Here is a 17,529-nt window from a genome sequence, read left to right as displayed (position 1 = left end):
TATAGTAAATTTAAATTATAAATTGATAGAAATATACTAGTTACCATGAAAAGTGTGCTTAACTGAGTGAAACATTGGAAAACGTTGGGATAGAGCAGTTTTCTAAAATCTACCTCTAAGATTATTTCTAGTTCAAACAATACAATTGTGGTGTTCTGTATGCCTTTAATTGGTGGAAGTAAGTAGGATAAATTTGGGTTATTGAGTTATAAAACATTATTTTAGAATTGCTTGACCTAATGAGCATGGAGAAAATGTTTCTTACATTTCAATTTTTAATATTAATATTTAGTTGGCTTATTTAATGCCATCTTCATGCCATGAAATAGAAAAGGCATACTATTTTATCAAATACAGTATAACTCAATGATATTTTCAAAGCAAGTAAACTCATCACTTAAAAAGAGTATCAGTTTATTTTGTATGTGGATGCTACATTTTATTTTTATTTTTATTTTTTGAGATGGAGTTTCGCTCTTTTACCCAGGCTTGAGTGCAATGGTGCAATCTCAATTCACTGCAACCTCCGCCTCCTGGGTTCAAGCAGTTCTCCTGCCTCAGCCTCCTGAGTAGCTGGGATTACAGGCATGTGCCACCATGCCCACCTAATTTTGTGTATTTAGTAAAGACGGGGTTTCACCATGTTGGTGGTCTTGAACTCCTGACCTGAGGTGATCCACCCACCTTGGCTTCCCAAAGTGCTAAGATTACAGACATGAGCAACTGCACCCAGTGTAGCTACTGTATTTTAGAGAAGGCGGGAAAGTTACATTTGAAATATGTAGCATAGAGCCTAGTGATGACTAAGACCATATAACATCTGTTCATTATCTTGGCTAACTTTAATTCTGCTGCTGACTTTTCTCATTACTCCTGTTGTTCTTTTTTTTATCTTTTATTCCAAAGAAATTAATAAAATTGAATCTTAACCCTTATCTTACCTAAGACTATCTCTTTATAAGGCATAGTAGTTATTAATGAAATATAAAAATGTGTTATTCATGCAACTGTAAGATAGTGTCACCCCTTTTAAAGTAAATACTTCTCAATTTAATTATTTGTACAGTACTTTATTCTGTTGTCTTTCTCAGTTCTTTATTCATTAAAGTTCTTTATTCAGGTTTTTATTTGAAACTTTACATGAAACTGTCCATGTCAAATGTTAAAACATATACACCAAAAGAAAAATGTCAATAAAAATAAATTAAAAGATAAAAACCACTTTGAAAGATGGTATCTCATAGTTCCAATTGATTAAAAGGATGATTAGTTAGTCAGTTCTTTTACTTTTACTTACTCGTCCACCCATGCCAATCTGTGATCTCCTTTCTGGCATGAAAATATTGCCTTTTTTCTGACATTTGTATTTTAGCATAGTGTTGTTGCATATGTCAGTAGCTTATATTTTTTTATTACTGAATAGTATTGCATTGTCTGGAGGTACCACAGTTGTTTATCCATTTAGCAGTTGATGGATATGTGGGCTGTTTACAGTTCAAGGCTATTATAAATAAAGCTGTTAGAAACATTCACTTACAGATCTTTGTGTGAACATAAATTTTTATTTCTTTTGGGTAAGTGCCTAGGAGTAGAATTGCTGGGTTGAATAGTAAGTGTTTAACTTTATAAGAAACTGCCAGAACATTCTCCAATTTTGTTGTGTCATTTTGCATTCCTGTCAGAAAAGTATGAGGTTTCTAGTTGCTCTGAATTTTCATCAGAACTTGAAATTATGCATCTTTAAGCTTTTAGTTATTTTATTGAAAGTGCAGTGATGCCTCATTTAAAAAAAAACATTTTCTGTTGTGAAATTAAGACCTAAAAGAGTTGCAAAGATGGTGTAGAGAATATCCTTCACCTTGTTTCCTGTGACGTTAACATCTTAGATAATCATGGCACAATGATCAAAACTAGAAATTAACCTAGATACAGTGCAGTGCCGATAATTAAGTTACATACCTTGTTCGAATTTTACCTGTTTTTTTTTTTTTTTTTTTTCCCTAATGTCCTTATTCTATTTTAGGCTGTAGTCCAGGATCCTATAATGCATTTAGTTCATGTCTCTTTAGTCTCCTCCAATCTGTGAGATTCCTCTTTCTCAATCTCTGTGTCTCTTTCTCTCTCTGTTCCATTGCTGTGTATGTCTATCCTTTTGCCCATATCAGAGTCTCTTGATTACTATAGCTTTGTAGTAAGTTTTGAAATTGAAAAGTGTGAGTCCTCCAGCTTTGTTCTTTTTTCCAAGAATTTTTTTTTGAGATGGAGTCTCCCCCTGTTGTCCAGGCTGGAGTACAGTGGCGCGATCTCGGCTCACTGCTAGCTCTACCTCCGGGGTTCACACCATTCTCCTGCCTCCGCCTCCTAAGTAGCTGGGACTACAGGAGCCCGCCACCATGCCCAGCTAATTTTTTGTATTTTTAGTAGAGACAGGGTTTCACCATGTTAGCCAGGATGGTCTCAATCTCCTGACCTCGTGATCTGCCAGCCTAGTCCTCCCAAAGTGCTGGGATTACAGGTGTGAGCCACGGTGCCCAGCCTTTTCAAGATCTTTTGACAACTCAACTTCTTTGCATATTTTACTATCACTATAGTAATATAGTAATATTATTATTATAATAAGTTATAAGTTATTAGTAATTAGTAATATAAGTAATTAGTATTAAGTTATAGTAAGTAAATAATAAGTTATAGTAAGTAATTATTACTATTATTATTACTTTGTCATGTCAAGCATGGTGGCATTTTCATTGGGATTCCTTTGACTGTATAGATAATATTGGGACAGCCAGCATCTTAATAGCATTGAGCCTCTTGATCCATGAGTGGGCAGTGTATATCCATTTATTGCTTCTAGTTAATTTCTCTCAGCAATATTTTGTAGTTTTTGGTGGCAGATCTTGGGTGTATGTTGTTGTTTCCCTAAATATTTCATGTGGTTTGAAGCTATTTTAAAATGTTACATTAAAAAATTTTTAATTCGTTTGTTCATTGATGGTCTATAGAAATACAGGTAAATTTTGTATATTTACAAATACACAGACTGTAGTCTGTGTGCTTGCTGTTGTCTGTAGTCTGTGTGGTTGCTAAACTCACTTGTTAGTTTTAGTAGTTTTTTTGTAGATTCTTTGATTTTTAATGTAGGCAATCATAGCATCTGTCAGTAGAGTTAGTTTTACTTATTTCTTTCCCATGTGATGCCTTTTATTTATTTTAATTGCCTTTTGCACTGTTTAAGAACTCCAGTATAGTGTTTAGAAATCATGAGCGTAGACATCCTTGTCTTGTCTCTGATTTCAGATGAAAAGCTATCTTTCACCATTAAGTTTAGCTGTCGGCTTTTGGTCAATTTTTCTTTTATCCCATTGAGGATTTTCTATTCCTTGTTTGCTTAGAGGTTTCATTGTGAGTGTATGTTGAATTTTGTCAAGTGCTTTTCTGCATCTATTGATATCATAATGTGGTTTCTTTACCCTTCTGATGTATGGTAAATTACATTGATTGATTTTTGAATGTTCAATGGATCTTGCATTCCTGGGAAGAACCAAGCTGTATTATTGTCTTTTATACATCTTACAGAATTTGATTTGCTAGTATTTTGTCAGAGATGTTTGCATCTAGGCTCATAAGATATTCTGGTTTTTATTGCTTTATAATGTTGTCTGGTTTTGATATCAGAGTAATTCTGGCCTAATAACATGAATTGGGAAAAGTTTTTTCTTTTGCTTTGTTTGTTTGTTTGTTTGTTTTTTGAGACAGAGTCTTGCTCTGTCACAGAAGCTGGAGTACAGTGACATAATCACGGCTCACTGTAGCCTTGACCTCCTGGGGTAAAGCAATTCTGCCACCTTAACTTCCTGAGTAGCTGGGACTACAGGCATGTGCCACCATATCTGGCTAATTTTTTTTTATTTTTTGTAGAAACAGGGTCTCACTATGTTTATGTTGCCTAGGCAGGTCTCAAACTCCTGAGCTCAAGTGATCCTCCCACCTTGGCCTCCCAAAGTGCTGGGAATACATAGGTGTGAGCCACTTTGCCTAGCTGGGAAATGTTTTTTCTGTGTTTAGAATTCACCAGTGAAGGCTGGGTGTGTTGGCTCACACCTGTAATCCCAGCACTTTGGGAGGCTGAGGCGGGTGGATCACAGGGTCAAGAGATCAAGACCATCCTGGCCAACACGGTGAAACCCTATCTCTACTAAAAATACAAAAATTAGCTGTGTGTGGTGGTGTGGTCCTATAGTCCCAGCTACTCGGCAGGCTGAGGCAGGAGACTCATTTGAACCCAGGAGGTGGAGACTGCAGTGAGCCAACATTGCGCCACTGTGTGACAGAGCGGGACTCCATCTCAAAAAAAAAAAAAAAGCATTCACCAGTGAAGCCATCTGGGTGGGGAATTTTCTTTTTGGGAAAGTTTTAAACTGTGAATTCACTTTATTTAGTAGATAAAGAGATATTCAGTTTATTTCTTATGTGAGCTTTGGTCATTTGAATCATTCAAGGAAATTATTCATTTTTTTTATTTATTGTCATAATGTTGTTCATAATATTTCTTTTTTATTCTGGTGTTTGTAGGATCTCTGGTGATGGCTCCTCATTCATTCCTGATATTTGTAATTTGTATATTCTCAATCTGGCTGCCTGAATGTTTATCAGCTTTATGGATCTTTTCGTAGAATCAGCTATAATTTTTCATTGATTTTTTTCTCCGCTTTTTTTCTTGTTTCAGTGATTTTGCTCTTATCTTTACTATTTGCTTCCTTTAGTTTGCTTTGTGCTGACTTTTCTCCCTTTTCTAATTTCTTTTTTTTTTTTTTTGAGACAGAGTCTCACTGTGTCGCCCAAGCTGGAGCGCAGTGGCGCAATTTCGACTCACTGCAACTTCCGCCTCCCGGATTCAAGTGATTCTCCTGCCTCAGCCTCCCAAGTAGCTGGGACTGCAGGTGCATGCACCGCACCTGGCTAATTTTTGTATTGTTAGTAGGGATGGGGTTTCACCATACTGGCCAGGCTGGTCTCGAACTCCTGACCTTGTCATCTGCCCACCTCCGCTTCCCAAAGTGCTAGGATTACAGGCGTGAGCCACCATGCCTGGCCCCCTTTTCTAATTTTTTAATGTTGATGCTTAGATTATGATTTGAGACCTTACTTATTTTCTGTGCATTGAAGTATGCTACACATTTCCCTCTGAGTACTGTTTTAGCTGTATGTCACAAATTTTGGTGTGTTATGTTTTAATTTTCATTCAGTTTTCTGATTTTCTTTGTGACTTTTCTTTGACCCCCATTAGTTATTTGAAAGTGGACTTAAAAAGTTTCCAAGTATCAGGGGATTTTCCAGAGAGCTTGCTTTTATTCAGTTCTAGTTTATATTCCGTTTCAGTAAGAGAATATAATACGTTTCTGTTTTTTTGTGTGTTTGTTTGTTTGTTTGTTTTGAGACAAGGTCTCACTCTGTCGCCCAGGCTATAATGCAGTGGCACGATCATGCCTCATTGCAGTCTAAACCTCCCTGGCTCAAGTGATCTCCCCACTTCAGCCCCCCCAGTAGCAAGGATTCCAGGCACATGCCACCATGCCCAGCTAATTACAAAAGTTTCTTTAGAGACAGGGTCTCACTGTGTGGCCCAGCTGGTCTCAAAGTCCTGGCCTCAAATGATCCTCCCACCTCAGCCTCCTGAAGTGTTGAGATTACAGGCATGAGCCTCTGCACCTAGCTGGAGAGAATATACTTTTAATGACTAAAGTGTTTTTAAGTTTGTGAGATTTATTTTATGAGCCATCAGTTAGAATTTTACTCTATAGGTAAGTGTATATATTTTAAATTACGTTAATTTTGAAATATGTATTGCTAGTAGTGCTAGTGTTGGAAATTTTGCTTAGCTCTCTGAATTAAGTCGTTATAAAAGAGTTTCTGTGTCAGCCATGAATTGCTGAATAATCCTGGGTTTATAGTAACATTTAACATATCTCAGCTCTTCACAAAATATATTTTGGTATGTATTTTCCACCAAAGTATAAAGAGTAGCAGCTAACTTGTAAAGGTAATTAAATTAATTTTTTTATAATGAGCTAATTCACTCAGTGAGGAGCACATAAGTGCTTCTAATTTTATATTGAATGTTATGATGATTTACATTTAAAATGAAGTCCTGTCTTTGCAGTTGACAAATTACGCTCTTGACCAAAGTGCCTTTTTTAATTTTCATTTTTTAGCTGATTTCAAATCATTTGTGTTACCGTCTCACAGAAAGACAGAAAAGGAGTGGCCAGTTGCCAAATCATTTTTCCCAATAAAAAGCAATATGGATTTGGTTTGCTTGCTAACTCTGATAGTCTTAAATCTTAATAATTATGTACTTTGATGAAATTAATTTTCTCTTAATATACATATGTTGAATATTATTCCACTGGAGAAGTCCACATATAATCACAACAGTAAATTATAATGTGTTATTGAAGTTTTCTCACATATAGGATATCTCCTAATGTATGGTTTGTGTAGGTGACTATCAAACTCAGATTGCATTCCCTAAGCACTCGCTAGTTTGGCAACACAGCTGTAGATTATTTCAAGAATGTCTATCTGCCTTGCTAGTCCTTGGCACTTGGGAATTTTCTTGCGGTCACCTTTTTCTGTGGTTTCACCCACTCCTTTCTCTTTGCATTTTTTCTATTTATTTCTTCTTTCTACCTCTGAATATGCTTAGGTCACTTGTATTAAAACACAAACAAATGCTTCCTTTACCATGTAAAACACATTCAAAAAGTAGTCCATGCTTGTTGCTGTCACTTCTTAACCACCGTCTTATCGGCTATTTTTCTATAATATAACATCTAGCTTGTACCCCCTGCCCACCCCTCCCCCATGCCACATTGTCAACAAAAAGCCTAATGTCCTAATTTCAATTTAATGATTTTTACTCAGCTTTTATCTTCTTTGAACTGGCTTGACAGTTCCTTTTTTTCTCCAAGTCTTTTGTATCCTCTGAGATGCTGTCCAAACTTCAGCTGATATTTATTGGATGTGCGTTATGAGCTAGAGTTAGACTCTGCTAGGTTTGTGAGCATTATCTTTCTTCTAAGGACTGTCATCTGACCTTGTCTGTTTCTGATACCTTCATCCATTCTCTTCCATGTCATCTCTTTTACTCCTGTGTTACTCTTTACGTCTTCCCTACAGTTTGATCTTTAAATCTTTTTCTTTGTCCTCAACCATTTTTATTTTTATTTTTTTTGAGACAGAGTCTCACTGTGTCATCCAGCCTTGAGTGCAGTGGTGTAATTTTGACTCATTGCAACCTACACCTCCTGGGCTTAAGTGATCCTCCCACCTCAGCCCCCCAAGTAGCTGGGACTACAGTTGCATGCCATCATGCCCAGCTAATTTTTGTATTTTCAGTAGAAATGGAATTTCACCATGTTGCCTAGGCTGGTCTTGAACTCCTGAGCTCAAGTGATCCACCCTCCTTGGCCTCCCAAAGTGCTGGGATTATAGGCATGAGCCACCACACCCGGCCAGACTAATATATTAATTTCACTTCTGTAACAACCAAAACTGCCTCCATTACCTTCTACAGAACAAAATTGAGAGCCATTGGCATGTGTTTTAGGATATTCCAGAATACGTATCCATTCTGCGGTTTCCAGTCTTTCTTGCCATTGCTCTATTATATGTGCTTTATGCTCTAGTCTAGCTGGACTGCTTTAATGTTGCCACAACACTCTTCATGTTTTACCTGCTTGGAGTGCTTTCTCACATTGTTGTACTTCTCTATTATGCTTCCCTACTTATCTTCATCTGTGAAGCTCCTATACATTTTCCAAGTCCAAGCTGCCCTAAATATTGTAACAAGGTGAACCTTCCTGATTCTGAACTCCCATTCTCTTTTGTAACATTTACGTATTGCTTGCCATGTTCTGTCTGGAATTCTAATTGTGATTCATGTTCAAAATACATTCTTGAACATAACGGGCTTCCTGATAAATACTTCTTATATCCAGGTTTAAGTTCACTTTCAGTGCTGCCATACTGTTCCAGTGTTTTGGTTGGTTTGTTTTATGGAAAACAGCTACTTTTTATTTTATTAAAGCTTTGAGTTCTGTAATCATTCAGTTCTGTTTTTGAGATTGGTTGTTTGACCCAATTCTAGGTGCTCAGATTTTTGCTGTGTATATTAGATATCTGCTCTACGTAATGAATTAATCCAAAACTTGGTGTTTTAGCACAATAAACTTTATTATCTTGCGGTTCTGAGGGTTAGAAATTTGTGAGTGGTTTAGCTAGGTGGTTCTGTCTCAGGCTCCCTCATAATGTTGGAGTCCAAGGTGTTGACCATGGCAGTAGTCATCTGAGGCTTGATGGGGACTGTAAGATTCATTTTCAATATGGCTCCCTCATGGCTCAGGAGGCCTTAGTTCCTTGTCATATGGGCCTTTCCATAGGGCTCCCTTAGTGTACTTGTGATATGACAATTGGCTTTCTTCAGAGTGAATGATCCTTAGGTAAGCAAGGTGGAAATAGTTTCTTTTATGAGGTAGCCTCAGAAGTCATATACTGTTGTTTCTGCGACATGCTAGTCATAAAAAGTGAGTTATTAACTCTGGGCACCACTGAAGGGGAATGGAATTTAGCTTTACCGTTTGAGGAAGGATTGCCAAGTAATTTGTGAATATATTTTAAAACGCCACTCCACATGATTATATGTTATTAGGAGACCGATGACAGGTAAATTTCACTATGAGTTTTTTAAATTGTTGCTATATTTTTTCTATGTTAAAGAAATTCTAAGTTCTGAAGTAACATAGATACTGGTAATATGGTTTTTATGTTTTGTTAAAGATTTATGTATCCTTAATTTATCTACTAATTGAGATTATTTTAAAGGGTTATTTTTTGAAAATCTTAAAAGTTTTTATAACTTGGTTTCTCTTTTCAGGGCACCAACATATCATTGAATTATTCCCAACTTTGTCCTATTGTTTTTCTTTCTGACTCCCTATTTTAAGAAAATATGTTTTGCATGCCAATTATAGAAATGTGTTTATTTAAATAAATGGCTTATTTTTTCCTCTCAGCCGATTTGAATAGGATGCACAGACAAAATATAGATGCCTACCATAACCCAGATGCAAGAACATATGAAGATAAAAGGGCTGTTGTATCTCTAGACCCAAATTTAGCCACTTCAAATGCTGAGAACCTAGAAGATGCTGCAAATAAAAGCTCAGGTTTTTAATCACTTTTTTTTTTTTTTTTTTTTTTTTAACAATTCTGAAATTGTTCAGTAACATTTATGTTCTTTGACTAAGTTCTTCTTACTGGGATCTTGAGAACTTGGCTGCTCTGATACAGGAAGTGTACCACACGATTCATAAAATACCTTTTCTTCATAGTTACTTTGAAAAAAGGGTGAATGGGGAAAGGTTACTTCTTACTACTGTGTTTCTTCTCAGCTTTGTAACTTGCTGTGTATCCTTTAGCTGCTGCTAACATTTTTATTTTGCTAGTGGGGGACATTTCTTAAAATCAAACACTCTTTTACACACATACACTATTTGTATCTTATATCCATAGCTGTTTGAATTAGTGAAAAACTGTCATTGTGATATGATAAATTGTACAGGGAAATTCATTTTTTGCTTGTTTTAGTAATTATTTACCCTCCCTTGTAAAACAACAGTATACAAAGAAATGAAGCAGCGTGTGTGTGTGTGTTTTTTTTTTTTTTTGAGACGGGGTCTCTCTTTGTTACCTAGGCTGGAGTGCAGTGGTATAATCTCAGCTCACTGCAGCCTCCATCTCCGGGTTCAAGCAGTTCTCTACCTCAGCCTCCCACGTAGCTGGGATTACAGGTGCCTGCCACCACCCCTGGTTAATTTTTGTATTTTTAGTAGAGGTGGGGTTTCACCATCTTGACCAGGCTGGTCTTGAACTCCTGACCTTGTGATCCATCCGCCTCCACCTCCCAAAGTGTTGGGATTACAGGCAGGAGCCACCGCCTGGTTACATGCCTCTTAACTATTTATCTTTGATTTACTATTAATATCCTTTAATCAAAAATTCTGTAAGATGAAAATTATTCAGTATCTTTTTTATGACATACCAGGAAAAGTTGTCAAGTATATGTTAAATTGTGTTATATATTTTAAAATAAAGTTTAATACACCACCTCACACTATATTTTGATGCCTATAAAACTGGCCATTTATTCATTACAAAATTTGACTTTGTGCTTTCACAGAACTTTTGGTTTTAGACTAGAAAAGAACTTTTCATTAGGAAGTTCTAAAATATTTGTGACTGATCATTCAGTCTTTTTTGTTGTTGACCCTTATTTTTGGCTAAACAGATAAGTGAAATGGGGAGCTGTGATTAGAGTCATACCCCTGCATCTTTCAAGGCTTTGATGGTGGCACACGTATCTGTAGCCTTTTTGAACACTTTAAGAGATGGATTATTTACTGTTTTCATGGGAAACTTGTACCAGTGTTTTCTTATTATGAGAAAATGCTTTATTTGTTCTACAATAGATTTTATTGGATCCAATTTTGATTTTTAGAGCACTAAAATTGGAACCTTTGATTTTGACAATATTATTGATTTGGCTCTTTTAATTTGTAATAGTGTGTGGTAAGAACATCAAAACACCTTTTCATATTATTGCTGCTAAGAGAGAATTTTGACTTATTTCTGATATTTTTCTCATTTGCTGCTGCTTCTAGTATTCTGTATTGAGATCTCAGTGCCATAAAGAGTCTTTCTCTACCCTTTTTTTCTATACGTGGTATTGTTTGTAGTTCTGGCTCAGCCTAGAACTTTCTCTATCTTAGTAATAACACTTTTTAGCCCTCTAGCTTTGCACACCAAGCAAAAACACCAGAAAATCAACAGTTTCCATGACCCCTTCCCAAAAGCATAAGCCTGATGATTAAACATGCACAGCAAAATTTGTTGCCTATAACCTTTCTGTACCACTGCCAGGTTTTTATGCTGGTATTGTTACTAGGATGTTCTGTTTAAGAATTGAATTAAAAAAACCATAAAAAAAACATAAAAGTGTTTAAAACTTCCCTTTTTTGTGAATTGAAATTCCCTAAGTTAGACTTTCCTTCTCTAAGAATTAATTAATTGGCTGGGCTCAGTGGCTCACGCCTGTAATCCCAGCACTTTGGGAGGCCCTGAGGCGGGTGGATCATGAGGTCAGGAGATTGAGACCATCCTGGCCTACGTGATGAAACCCCGTCTCTACTAAAAATACAAAAATTAGCTGGGCATGGTGGCACGCGCCTGTAATCCCAGCTACTTCGGAGGCTGAGGCAGGAGAATTGCTTGAACCTGGGAATAGGAGGTTGCAGTGAGCTGAGATCATGCCACCGTACTCCAGCCTGGTGACAGAGCGAGACTCTATCTCAAAGAAAAAAAGAAAGAATTAATCTAAAATAAACTTTCTCAATGCAAGAAATGATTCAAATCTACCTAATTTTGTGCTATGCCATATATATGTATATGAGTGCGTGTGTGTGTATGTATGTACACACACACATATCTTTGCATATATGTAGCATTTGATATTTTAAAAGCCTGAAGGAACTTGAATATAGCTGAAAATTGAATGTTACAACATGTGTTTAAGTTTCCTTATCATCTAATATTTTATCTTCATTAGGTTTGTTTCTGATGCCCTTTATAATGTTCATTATTTTTTCTTTTACTTTATGGTTTTTAGATGAGCTCTGGCTTATGAAGTCTAATACGAATATGGCTTAAATTTACTTTTTTGGCTTATTATCATGCCAAGATACATTTCTGCTTTCTTTGTATATAGCAAGTGTTTCGCTGTGGTTTTCCTTTTATAGTTTATTCATTTCTAAAAGGGCTTCTCTTGTCTGTCTCTAATAATATTTCTTCTCTAATTGCCCCAAAGGTTTAGAACAGGAGTGAGCATCATGGTGAAACATGCTACTCAAGTTTGTTTCCACCACAGCATAACATTTAAAATAGCCTTCAAGGTGTTTTCAGTAGGAAAATTTTCTAGTGGAAAAAAAGTATTCATAATGTTTAAGTATTGATTTGGCTTTCTGCCAGTCTGTTCAAATAAGCATTAATACATTTAAATTAATGTATTAATTTTGCTACCACTCAGCAAAATAGACCTGAGTGGTAGCTGAACTGCAAAGCAGTTTGCCTATACAAAACTACATGCGAGAAATACATGCTTTAGGCTGGGCGCAGTGGCTCACGCCTGTAATCCCAGCACTGTTGAAGGCCAAGGTGGGCGGATCATCTGAGGTCAGGAGTTAAGAGACCAGCCTGGCCAACATGACGAAATCCTGTCTCTACTAAAAATACAAAAAAAAAATTAGCCAGGCATGGTGGCACACGCCTGTAGTCCCAGCTACTCGGGAGGCTGAAGCAGGAGAATCACTTGAGCCCAGGAGGCAGAGGTTGCAGTGAGCGGAGATCATGCCACTGCACTCCAGCCTGGGTGACAGAGCAAGACTCTGTCTCAAAAATAAAGAAAAAAGAAATACATGCTTTAGTTTAATGGTATAAAGAATGAATCAGAAACTCAATATAAAAAGTTATGTGAGGCTTAAATTTAAATGTCATTTTTTTTCCTGTCTGCATTCAAAGAGACTCTAAGGGTATAATTGTTTTTCGAATTGCTTTTATGAAATAATTTTTTTCCATTCCAAGAATATACGATACTATTTATAGGTAATATATAATAAAAAATTTTTGTTCATGTTTATATCTCATTAATTTGATAGTTTTAAAAATAAAAACTATTACAACAAGACACATTCTAATTTGTTAAATATATTTTTCAAAGCTGACTTTCTGTTCTGTCATTTAAACTGTTGGGAAGAATTTTGAAATTACTGATTTTTAAAAACAATTTTATATGTTATTAAGCAATATTCTTAAGTAAAGGATATTCACATACTGAAGAATATAAATATGTACTTTTTTTCTCTCCATAAATTCTATTTTAAAGCCTTTGTTGCAATGAGGGTTGTTTAAGCTGTTAGCTTTTATGTTTACTTTGTATCTTTCAGGTATTATTTGATTTTGTTAACTGTTAATTTTATTTTAGTTTTACCATTTTTCTTTCTCTCACTACTGTTCACCTGATCTTCAGATTCTAATCTCAACCTTCCTCTTCTGATTTTAATCTCTGGACTTTTTAAAAAAAAAAAAAATGAATTTATTAGCAAACTGTTCATTCTTTAACTGTTACATTTTCTAAGCATTGGCTAATAGTATGTTTTTGCAAAATGTTTCTTTCAAGGTCATATGCAAACACAGAGCTCTCCTTTTGCTCGGGGAAATGTATTTGGTGAGCCTCCAACTGAACTTCAGATTAGACAGCAAGAATTATACAAGAATTTTCTTCGTTTTCAGGTGAAATGCTATTTGATCAGTTTCAAAGTTTCATGAGATTTTAATAAACAAAACTTGCAAAGATTTTCTCCAGGATAAATACTAAATTCTAAAATGCCATACTTTTATCTAAAATATCTAATTTATATCAGATCAGATACCAGTAGTGCAAAAGTTATTATTTCATTTCCTTGTTTCAAGGAAATAAGCAGATGTATTAAGTATAGTAGTTGACTTAATCTTTATTTTATTAAATCATTAATTTGTTTTATTTTTTTGAGATGGAGTCTTGCTCTGTCTACCCAGGCTAGGGTGTGGTGTAGTGGTGAGATCTTGGCTCACTGCAACCTCCGCCTCCTGGCTTTAAGTGATTCTCCTGCCTCAGCCTCCCAAGTAGATGGGACTATAGGTGCCTGCCACCACACCTGGCTAATTTTTTGTATTTTTAGTAGAGACAGGGTTTCACCATGTTAGCCAGGATGGTCTCGATCTTCTGACCTCATGATCTGCCCGCCTCGGCCTCTCAAAGTGCTGGGATTATAGGCATAAGCCCCTGCACCCAACCAATTTTCGTATTTTTAATAGAGACAGGATTTCACCATCTTGGCCAGACTGGTCTCGAACTACTGACCTCAAGTGATCTGCCCACTTTGGTCCCCCAAAGTGCTGGGATTACAGGTATGAGCCACCACGCCCAGCCTAAATCATTAATTTTAAATCTAAGAAGGCTGAGATTTCAAAAACTGACTTACTAAAATATTCATCTATTAGGCAGAGAATGCATCTTTCTAGATATTTGTAAGTTATTAGAAAATCAATATATTTTTTTCCAAATGATTTGATATTCTTGACTTATTACAGATTGTAAATAAATAAAAATTAGATTTAAGATAATCACAGTTTACAATTATTTGCCCCATTTATGTATATAAGTAAGTAGCATTTAACATAGTAGAAATGCCCAGACTATTCCCAAAGGAAGACACTTGAACATCCGTTGTTTATGAAGCAAACAGACTTATTCCTATACTGGGTGTAGCCTGGGCTGAGTCCTAGGGGTGGAGCCTGAGATGAATGTGAGATACTTGCCCATGAGGGACTCACAGTTTCTTATTTCCTTAACTCCCTCCCCTTTATACTCACACTTAGATACCAGTGTCAGATTCATCTTATGGCCTGGGTAATCCTCCTTTGATACGACTTTTCACCTGCTATTCTTTACTCAAAATCTGGGGTAGCTTTTCTTTGCCTACAGAAATTATCTCAACTCTTGAACCTAACATTTAAGGTTATGTAATCTAACCCCAAACTCTTAAACAGATGCCCTCAAACATATCTTCTTTTTAATCCTAATTATTCTTGACTCTTAAATAAGGCAGTTACGTAATGGATATAGCCTTTAAGGATGATTGATGTTAGGCTGAGTGTGGTGGCTCACACCTGTAATGCCAGCAGTTTGGGAGGCCAAGGTGGGCAGATCTCTCGAGCACAGGAATTTGAGACTAGCCTGGGCAACATGATGAAACCCCATTTCTACAAAAAATTAGCCAGGCATGGTAGTGTGTGCTTGTCACCCCAGCTACTCGGGAGGCTGAGGTGGGAGAATTGCTTGAGCCCAGGAGGCAAAGGTTGCAGTGAGCCAAGATATGCCACTTTACTCCTGCCTGGGCGACAGAGTGAAAAAAGGATGATTGATGTGACATCACTGTTTAAGGTACAATAACAGGATTAAAAAGACTGGAAGCAGGGACATTTTACTAGCGTGGGTGACAGTGGAAATTGATGGAAAGTCCTTTTTAAGGTTCAAGAGAAACAATATAGATATTGAATATGAGAGACTGGTATCAGAGGTCCCAATATTTTGCACTCAAGTCAGGTAGCAGCAAGTTGAGAGTTTGGAGTCCCTGTTGAACGTAAAGGACTGTGTGGTATATTGACCATGACAGCAGGTCAAAATTTAAGTACCTCCTCTAATGCTTAGCAGTTCTTACCATGGTCTAAGGTAGAATGCAGCCAAAAAAATCTTACAATTGTATAGCCTTTTATTGTTCGTAAGATCCTTTTACATATAGTATCTCATCAAACCTCAGATTTCTCTGAGGGGTGTTTTATTATCTCTGTTTAATAACATACAACGAATACACAGACTAACAGGCTTGCCCAGGGTGTCAGAGCTAGCAAATTGTGATGCCATTGCTTGAATCCAAGTCTCCAGACTTTAAGTGTAATATCTGTGGATATCACACTTCTATTTATAGGATTCACTAGGAAGTCTTTACCTCTAGAAAAGCTATGGTAATGGGGGAAGCTTTAACTATTTTAGTTTCAACCTTCAGTTCTTCCACCCTGTCAACCCTCAATTTATCTGTGAATGGATTGCTTTCAGATGATGGTTTTTAAATTTTTCTTTCAGCAGCCACTTAAAAATCTCTTCTCCCACCTCAGACAAAACCTAACATGTAATTCTAAGAAAATGTAAAATAGATCAATGATATTTATTATTACCATCAAAAATATAATGTCAGATAAAAAGTATACAAAACTTTTGTTAAAACAAATATTATGAAATGTTCAAATCTGTGCACAAAGATGTTATGTAAGAAAAGCTTTAGCCTGAGGTCTGTACAGGTAAGTTCTACAGTTAGCTCAAATTAATGCATCAGAAGTCTTCATGCTGTTAACATTTGGTGAATATTAATAACACTTGTGAATGTTTGACATTTTTTATCACAGCTTTAAAAATAATTAACAAATAAAATATTTTTAAGAACTCTGAAGCAATTTTGTGTTATGTAATTGGAAAACCATGACAAGAAGATAGCTTTCCCTGCTTTCCAGACCAGAAAGCTGTTGAACAACTGTCTAGCATTCCTGTTGGCACTGAACTTTGGCTCCATTAGGTGTATGATCCATTAATAGCTTAAAAATTAGAATTCTTTGATTTTGATGGAGAAGTGACCCCTGTGGCAATGTGATTTTTTTTTTTTTTCCGTGGAGTAGGAAGAAGGGGGAACTGAGTATTGAATATGAAATTTTGATGAATTATAAATGATGTTTTCTTTAGGCGTATTGGACTCGAAGAAGTGATTGGATGCAAATTGCTAACTAAAAGTACTAAATATTAGGCTTGTGCATATTTAATCATGTTGTGAGAAAGAAGTGTTGGGAAAAGCCCTAGTATATAAAATCATAGGATGTGTTAGAAGATTAAAGTTCTTTTTTTTTTTTTTTTTTTTTTTTTTTTTTTGGCAGAGTCTCACTCTGTCGCCCATGCTGGAGTGCAGTGGCGCAATCTCAGCTCACTGCAACCTCCATCTCCTGGTTTCAAGTGATTCTCCCATCTCAGCCTCCTGAGTAGCTGGGATTACAGGGACGTATCACCACGCCTGGCTAATTTTTGTATTTTTAGTAGAGATGGGGTTACACCATATTGGCCAGGCTGGTTTTGAACTCCTGACCTCAGGTGAGCCACTGTGCCCAGCCAGATTAAAGTTCTTGTAGCTCACTTAGCAGCACTAGATAGAGCAACCTTGAAGCTAGAGGAAGTACAGAGAAGAAAAACAAAAATATGCTGAGTTGTATGATCCATACCTAAGGGTAACTAAAATCTGTTGATAACCTTAAACCAGAGACATGAATACCTGGTTCCAGTGCTGCCATTCTTCCCTGCCTCATTCACTGGGGGTATGGACTATCTCTCTCTTAGAGCCTTCTTTCCTTCAAATCTTAGGCTCTAGATTTCCTTCAAATCTTAGGCTCTAGAGTACTCAACACTGCAGACTCCGGGTAGCATTCAAGATGAAACTTAATTATGAGTCCTTGTGACCTAAATCCTCCTCCACCTAATAGTTTTAGTTCTTTCTCCATTAACCTCTATAGTTAGGAAAGAACAAAGGGCATTTGGGAGAAGCGGCTCTTGCATTAAAAAATGATTGAATACTAAAATACTAATTTCACTGTTATTTTAGAATAATAATCAATTCTAAGAATTTTGACATATAATAGCAGCAATCACTATAAAATAATATAATCATGAATTAGTTGCTTAGAACCTTCTATATAGGAGGAACTTTTATGTTCCTTACATTGTTTCACTTTAATTCTTTTAGCACTCCTTTGAGATGTAGGCATTAATAACTTTACCAG

The 17,529-nt window shown here is 36.3% G+C and overlaps 1 protein-coding gene across 23 annotated transcripts in view; it reads left to right on the top strand.

The window, feature by feature from the left end:
• The window catches only part of LOC105482167 (centrosome and spindle pole associated protein 1), a 160,637-nt gene that overhangs the window by 76,575 nt on the left and 66,533 nt on the right, over window positions 1-17,529 (top strand). For 19 of the 23 annotated variants that reach the window (XR_011606966.1, XM_071068153.1, XM_011742146.3 and 16 more), the window contains 2 exons: window positions 9,075-9,227; window positions 13,292-13,404. Coding sequence is in view for 22 of the 23 variants with exons in the window: in XM_071068153.1 (XP_070924254.1) it covers window positions 9,075-9,227; window positions 13,292-13,404 (266 nt within the window). In the remaining variant the exon portion in view is untranslated. The remainder of the gene's footprint in view (window positions 1-9,074; window positions 9,228-13,291; window positions 13,405-17,529) is intronic. The other 4 variants (XM_011742142.3, XM_071068143.1, XM_011742138.3 and 1 more) reach the window with 1 other exon arrangement.

The sequence above is a fragment of the Macaca nemestrina genome, chromosome 8 (assembly GCF_043159975.1).
Source record: "Macaca nemestrina isolate mMacNem1 chromosome 8, mMacNem.hap1, whole genome shotgun sequence".
NCBI lineage: Eukaryota > Metazoa > Chordata > Mammalia > Primates > Cercopithecidae > Macaca > Macaca nemestrina.
The sequence above is the reverse complement of the archived record's forward strand: the minus strand, read 5'-3'. Positions and strand labels throughout refer to the sequence as shown.